Source organism: Melanotaenia boesemani, chromosome 18 (genome assembly GCF_017639745.1).
Source record: "Melanotaenia boesemani isolate fMelBoe1 chromosome 18, fMelBoe1.pri, whole genome shotgun sequence".
Taxonomy (NCBI): domain Eukaryota; kingdom Metazoa; phylum Chordata; class Actinopteri; order Atheriniformes; family Melanotaeniidae; genus Melanotaenia; species Melanotaenia boesemani.
Window position 1 is genome coordinate 3,344,972 of NC_055699.1, and position 8,015 is coordinate 3,352,986.

General features: G+C 42.4%; 1 protein-coding gene across 1 annotated transcript; it reads left to right on the forward strand.

The window, feature by feature from the left end:
• The first annotated feature begins 624 nt into the window (after nucleotides 1-624).
• On the forward strand, nucleotides 625-7,288 carry and1 (actinodin1). The gene is made up of 6 exons (XM_041968487.1): nucleotides 625-667; nucleotides 2,925-2,969; nucleotides 3,304-3,449; nucleotides 4,960-5,376; nucleotides 5,505-5,759; nucleotides 5,876-7,288. Exons 1-6 carry the CDS (start codon nucleotides 628-630, stop codon nucleotides 6,878-6,880), a joined length of 1,908 nt encoding a protein of 635 aa, XP_041824421.1. The 5' UTR covers nucleotides 625-627; the 3' UTR covers nucleotides 6,881-7,288.
• Nucleotides 7,289-8,015: the final 727 nt, after the last annotated feature.

Sequence of the window (8,015 nt, forward strand, 5' to 3'; positions counted from 1 at the left end):
CAGGACAAAGTGCACAAGGAATTCCTGTCAAACACACAAACACACCGGTGGACCAAGCCAATCAGGCCAGTCGGCTTCTTCTGAGTCCACCTCTGGATCTGTAGACGGACACGACGATAATAAAATAACCACAGGTAAGACAATTAACACAGTGAGGGTGGATTTAGGTTCTTTCCAGAGGTTTCAAGTGCAGGTTAAAGCTGTCTGCTCAAAAACAGCTGGTTCTGTTTTTATGATGACAAACTAGTGGCTTCAAAACAGCCAGGAGCTGCACAAGATCATGTGTATTTAAGGAGGAGCACAACCCCAAAGCTGCAGGAGTCACTTCAGCAGCACAGGTTGAGACAGGAGCAGGAACTTCCAATAGAGATTAGTAAGATTTATTTACTTGATTTGATAAATTCAGCTCCTAACCCTTAAAATGCATTTATGAGCTCAGTTTGGAAAATGTTAATTGATAAAATTGTAACTTCATCATCCTTGTTTTAGTGGGAGTTATTCCACTTGAACATGGCAGGAAGCAGATTTCAGTCCAAGAGGAGTGAAGTGTCATTTTCATCATCCATATGTTTGGTTTTAGCAGGAGAAAAAGGTTCAGACATGGCGGAGAGGAACGGTTTCCATGGTATGTTGATCACCGCGCTGCTGGCTGTCATGCTTCTGCCTGGTGAGTACACCGCATGAGATTCACACACCTGACCATGTCAGTATGTCCGATCTGCATCAGGAGGGCTATGTGCACCATCTTTTAACCCATAAAAACGTGCATATGTCATGAGGTTCTCTGAGGAAGAAGCACAAGCTGTTGTTGACAATCAGTTCATACTTTAGCTCATTAAATGACAGAAAATAGCAAAAAACTTTTCTCAGGAGTGTCCAAAACTTTGTTTTAAATAGTTTTTCCTGGTTAGATTAATAGTCCAAAACCTAAATAGAGACTTTTAAATCACCAAAAGCTAAAAAAAATATAAAATTTGTGTTGTAGTAGCAGTGACTGTCATCAAAGTAAACTTGTAGACACTTCAAACTCTTATCTACTTCTGTGGATATTATACCTCCTAAATTCATTCTTGGTGCATCCTGTGCTATCCCCTCCTAGGTAAGTTAAAACAGTTCAGTCACATCAACAACAGAAGAATTTTTAAACCCCTACTCTTAGCTGAACTCAGTGAAAAGCCATCATCTCAGCACTTGGACAGATAAGCACACTTTGGAAAATTTTTGCATGGTATTGCAGTACTGAGATTGCACATAGTAGTGACAAAAGAACTCTTTAGGACTGCTGTTCAGGTGAATGCTCTCGTACCTCATGCCCATAATTAAATACAGCACTGCAGGAAACCTAGCTGGAAAAGTAGGCTCATTCCTGATTAGAGCTGAAAGCATCTTTCAGGTTTCATGTACTGAAACACTTATTGAATGGTGAGAAAATCAATAGGTGAGAAATACAATAACCTGTGAGAAACTATGAGTCATTGAAGCCCATTGCGTTGATGAAAAATGGCATCTATTACCACTTAATGTTAGCAAGGACATGCTTTTAGCCACTTTTCTACTAAATTGTTCATAATTTAGAGTTTTTACTTCAAAGGAGCACAGCTCCAGAATGACAAAAGACTCATTTTGAACATGAGCTTATGTAAAATTGTTGATAAAAGGCCTCATTTTAGGCAGACACAGTCCACATAAAACAGATGTAACTAGAATTATAAGTACAAACGTGGTGATTTCACAACATTCAAACTGACAGCTAGTTAAAGGTCATGATGATGCTGATGAAGCCATTCAGACTCACATGGTGTTTGTTTTCTGCCTTTTTGGTTTGTTTTTTTTAAAGCTGTATCACACCCTGACTACAGTGTGGCTGTGATGTTCATATATCATCAGAAATGTTTCAACCTGAAGACAGGTTGCTTCTCTGCCACCTGTTTCCAGTTTTCTCTTGAGATGACTGACGTTTTTACGAAGGGGCTCTGCTCTGCTTGTGTCTCATCTTTCCTTTTTAAAATGGTTTTTAAAGTTGCACTGAGGGAAAACCAGTAGGAGGAGGAGGAGGAGGAGGAGGAATGGTTTCTTTCATCATTCTTGCTCCAGTAAAGAAATTAGTACCTGTCAGCATCACCTCCTGCTCTGCCCTCTTAAAGCTCGGCTGTTTCCAGATGTGCCAGCCGCTGTTTTTACAGGCTCGTAAAAAGAATTCTGCAAATACAACGAGACAGCATCATTTAACCCACCCTCCTCCTCCTCTTCCTCCTCCTCCTCCTCCTGCTCTGCATCGCCTCATCACCTCAGGTCACCTTCACCTCTTTCCTTTAATTTAGTTTTCACCTGAACTTTCACACCTTTGCTTGTCACCACTTCTTCTGTGAACTCAGTGCAGCGCAGGCCCCGTCCTACTGTTTACTCCAGTCCAAACTATTTTTCTTTTACTTTTTCTAATCAGGAGACTGACGTCTTTCCACTTTCAACACGCACCACGTAACCATGAATTATCCCCTCTGGATCTTTTTCCCCTTTTATTCTTCCTCCTTCTCCTCCTCTTCCTCTCCTGCTGTGAGGAATTAGCACCTTTTCCCTGCAGAGATGAAAGGAACCAGGAGCAGAGCTGAATCTGCTGTTCCCTCAGCTGTGAGGGGTCAAACGGTGCACCACACATGTGCACATGAACACACAGCATGAGGTCTGATGTTACATGCGTCCCTATAAAATCTACAAAGAGCTGCCATTGCAGCGCTCCAGGCAGAGCCAATTACTCCTGCCCTATTAGATGAATAATATCAGCCTCTCAGTGTTTGAGGAATAATGTCATATTATCACTCGTGTTAGAAAAGTTCAGTTTTAATCTAAATAGTGAGAACAAGAGAAGTTTACCTCAGCAAATGTTTGGGTTTTACATCTGCTCTTGTTTTATCCATATTTTGCAGTATTTTTGTCTGCTGGACCAATTGTCCAAAAGCCAAAAGGAGATGGTAAATATGTGATTTTTATTTTTATATATACGTTTATAAAGAGCACAAAGTGTCAGTTAGACAAGATAAAGCCCAATAAAGTTGTTAGAATTGAGTTCATTGAAGAACTTTTGATAGAAGAGTGCTATGAAAATTGGTCAGTGCACCAACACTGAACCTTGTGATTAATAGCCAGTGTTAAAGCAGCAGGGATTAATGATAACTGATCTTGAAATGAAAGACATCAGTCTTTGAATTTTCCTTAGTTTCTTTGAAAGTTTCTGGAAAGTTCTTGAATTTGATGCCTGGGTTAGTATGTATCTGCAACACCTTCTTGTTTTTGTCCTACCCTCAGTGGGTGAAAGTATCCAGGAGAAGTCAGCTGCAGCAGCTTTGCACAGGAGGCTGATCCGCAACCGCAGGAACATCAGCTGGTACAAACAGCATTCTGACTTCTGGGCCTGGTACAAGTACTTCACTGACAACGGCAACCAGGAGGCAGTGAGTGAACAACACACACACATTTCTTCTTCAAATATCTAAGTCCTTATAAAACGACTGGGACTGCTTCCTTAAGGTTTTTTCCACTTTTTCATCGATTTTGTCAATTTCAACCCTTTGAGCTTCTGCTTGCTTTTAAAGCCTCTGCTCGAAAATTGCATACCCATAATTAAATGAGTGCATCTCTACAACCACAATGTCTATTTGAATATATTTGGAGCCACAGAAAGACTATGCTTGTGTAAGTATATGTGATGGCTGATAGCACAAAAGACAAAGGTTTTGGGCTCAGCTGAATCTCTTTGGAAAATACATAGTAGCCTACAAGATGTGAACATTATCTCTGCAAAGACCAGTTTGGAAACCTCAGGTTTTAAAAGGTTAAGATTTTACTAGAGCTGACCAACAGACTTAGCAGTTTGGAAAGAAGGGTGTCAGCTTCTTAAACTTCCTCCTTTCTTTTTTTTTTTAAACTATAAATCTATAAATATGCAAATGCAAACACACCATTATAACCATTCAATTAACACTTGAAAGCAGCATTTGACACATATTTGTAAAGTCTGTGAAATTAAATGAGATTCTTTGCTGTTTTTATATGATGTGTTTTGCTTATCAAAAATACATAAAGTAATGTTGAATTCAAAATTGCTGTCCTCTTTCTTTCTGCAAAAGGAGGCTTTGTTGTACTTTATGGGTAAAATTCATCCTATTAATCTGCATTTTACTAGTACTGTGACTATTTTTTCCACATTTCCTTTGAATAAGGAACTGACTTGCTGTCTGTATTTTTGACATAACATAATTTCCTGAAGTGCTTATCTTCAGAAAACTCTGTAACAGAAGCTATTTCCTTTGCAGCAAATTGCCTTAAAATTGACATTTGAGCAAAACCATAGAAAAAAAGTGCAAGTGCACAACTAAAACAAAATAAAGAGATTATGTTCCAGTAAGACTGGTTAATGTAATTTCATTCATTCATTTTCTATATCACTTAGTCCAATTCAGGGTTGCAGGGAGGCTGGAGCCGATCCCAGGAATTAGCAGGCGAGAGGCAGGGTACACCCTACACAGGTCGCCAGTCCATCACAGGGCCAACACAGAGAGACAAACAACCATTCACACTCACACTCATTCCTAGAGAGAATTTAGAGTGACCAGTTAACCTAACATGCATGTTTTTGGATGGTGGGAGGAAGCCAGAGTACCTGGAGAGAATCCACGCATCCACGGGGAGAACATGCAAACTCCACACAGAAAGGTCACTGCTCAAACCCCTCTCCCCAGCAAAGACTCGAACCAGCGATCTTCTTGCTGTGAAGCTGCTGTGCACTTGTGCACTTGAAGCACTAATGGTTTGAGGATTTTGTGTGGACGATGTTCTGCTACCAAAGTTTGGAGTGAATTCATTTGAGCTAATGCTGTCCCTCATGAAGACAGTCATTTAATAGTCCACAGCCGTTGTTTGATGCTGGAATAAACTCTCCAATAATTCCCCTTCATCCTCCAGGTTCAGGAGATGGATCGGATCTACTTGGCGTATCTCCAGAACAAGAACCGTGCTGAAGGGCGTCGCTCCTACAAGGCGTACTTGCGCCACCTTGGGGAGATCTACAAGTCATGTGCTGATTCTAATGACCCCAACTGCGTTGCCTCCTACACTGCCAGACCTAAACCTAAACCAGAGCCCCCCAAACCAGCACCAATAAAAACATGTGACCCCACCAAGGATCCCCAATGTTTGTATCTGGCTTTGATCCAAGGCAAGAGCCCCTACCTGCCCCTGGTGCTCCCAGCTCCACCACCAGCAACCCCAGCACCAGTCAAGGCTCCTGCCCCTCTGTTTGTCCGCTCTGCAGTTTCTGCCAAGGACCCACAGTCAGGATATTATTACTATGCTCCATCTGCAATGCCTTTCCTTTCTAAGGTAAGCTACACTTGTTTAGAATGATGTGACAGATAGAGAAATTTGAGCAACTATGTTTTTATTTCAGTTTTATTTAAAACTTCATGACATCTATGCTAAAATACAATCTTCTATTTGTCATCCTTCAGGAGCAGAAGGCTGAGCTGCTGCATATCTGTTCCGCTGATGATGTGGAGTGTCTGCAGTACCATGTCAGAGCTGCCTATGGGTATCGTCCCTCTGCTGGGCCCCTTCCCTCATATGCCCATCTGGGCTGTGACCCCAAGAAAGACCCTGCCTGCAAACCCAAACTGGTGCAAAAGGCTCCTTCTGGTCTCTTCCTTCAGTATCCCAACTGTGATCCACTCCGTGACCCCTACTGCGCCTATGCTGCCTCCCTTGTGGTATGCATTATTTATTATACTCATTAAATTCACCATGTTTTACCACTTGTAGCTTTCAGTTTTTCTTTCTTTTCCATGTCCTCATTATCATGACTTACTGTGATCTGTTTCTTCAGGCTCCTCGTGCTCCCTACCCCCCTGCTCCTGCTGGCCCTGGATCCTGCAACCCTCTTTTTGAAGAAAACTGCAACCCCCTGACAGCCACCAAATTTGCTTCTCCTCCAGAAGCATTGAAAAATGGGGAAGGAGATGAGGCCGCTTCTCTTCGTGTAGCGCCTCCTGCGGCTGAACAGAATGACCCTTATGCTATGTTTAGAGATGCTTATGCAAATGCTAACAGGGTTAGAGATCCTTATGCCATGTACCGCCAGGCTCCAGCCCCAGCTTCTCCACCAGCTTCTGATCCATATGCTATTTTGCGCCAATTCATTGCCCAAGCTCAGGATAATGATCCATACGCTCCACAGATGGAGGCTGCTCCAGAGCCTAACCCTAATGATCCCTTCTCTGCTATCCGCGATGCGGCGGCTGCCATGCATCGCCGCGGCCCTCCCACATCCAGGCAACCTTTTTCCATTCCCAATTTTGAGGAGCCACCTCAGGAGGAGCGAAATCCTTTGGGACCCCCTGGTAAAACCAAGGAGGGCTATGACTGCTTCATTGGTTATGATCGCGAATGTTTTCCAATGAGGCCCAGTGAGCCCCGCCCTGGAGTTCACCGCCGCATCCCCTACCCCGCTGAGGCCTATGAGCCCCACCTGAATGCTGATGGCAGCCGCAAAGGAGTCCTGGAGCCTTCCAACCCACACTGTGACCCTGAGTATGACCCAGACTGCCGCCTGCGTCGCTACGAGCCAGAGCAGGCCCACGCAGCGACCCAGCCTGAGCATCACGCTGAGGAGGACCATAACCAGGGAACAGCAGAGAGTGCGCCTCAGGAACAGGATCCAGATCAATACGAAGCAGAGCCCTACCAGAGTGGCCAGGAGGAGCCTCATATGTCTTATCAGCCTCTCTCGCAGGGTATGCCCAGCCTCCAGGACATCCTCAGGCGCTATGGAGACCACTACCCTGAGCAGGATGATCACAGAGCTTATGCAGATGACTACCGCAAAAAATAATCATGCTAAACACATGCATGTAGTTGGACATGAATACACGGTCCTATGTGTTCTTTTAGCTCAGTCTTTGAACGCCTCATGCAACAAGTAACCAGTTCTAACTGGTCCTGAAGCGGGACACAGGTGAAGTCTATGGACCTAATGAGCAAGAACATTTGTGTACATTCAAACATGGTCTCCTGCTGAAGGAGCATGTTCAGAAACATTGCTAAAAAATCTTCGGCTTTCATGACTAGTTGCTTCACATGTTTGTGGTGCATTTCTTTTCTACTTTCCACCTCCAGCCTCCTCCAACGCAATCACATGTTTAATGACTTGTTAATCCTCAGCTTTGCCTCTGTATCTATGCATTTCCCTTTTTTAAAAAACGTTGTTTGTTGCTTTTGGTCAGTGATGGAATTTGGAAAGTTTTTTTTTCTCCTCCCATGTGGAATGTTCTATTAAAAAACTCCAGAAAATGTTGAGTGCATCTTTAACGTTTTTTTTTTTTTTGTTTTGTTTTGTTTTTTGTAAATTATTACAATAACATTTAATTAGATAAATTTACAAACCAACAGAGAAATGTTCTGCAAGTTTTCATGTTACTTTTATATTTGCTTACTATGTTGCCTCATAGCAGTGCAATCCAGGGTTTGAACTACTCACTGACTGGCACGTTTATGTGCATCAGAAAAGATATTTTTACTCCATGTTCCAAAATCACAACATTCTTCTTCTGCATAATAAAAAGCCGTCATTAGACTCAATCTACCCACTAAAGTCCCTTGCAAAATTTTGATGCACTTCTTGATGTTTTTATCACTTTTTTTGGCTTTATAACCTATAATTTTAATGGAAATGTTTTAGGATTATATGTAATGGAGCCACACAAACTAGCTCCAAAACATTGATTTAATGGGGCCAGCTACCTTTAGAAGCCAAAAGTTCCAAAAGTTCAGTAAAATCCACCTGAGTGAAATTGAAGTGTTACGATCTTAGTATATACTGTAGTTACAGCTGTTGTGAAATGCCCCAGATTCTGCAACACTAAAATGTAAAGTGAAGACCAGAGAGCTCTCCATACCGATCAGGAACAAGGGGCCCTCGTTCACCAATATCTTCTTACAAATCTTCTTAAGTTGTTCTTCAGAAGTTT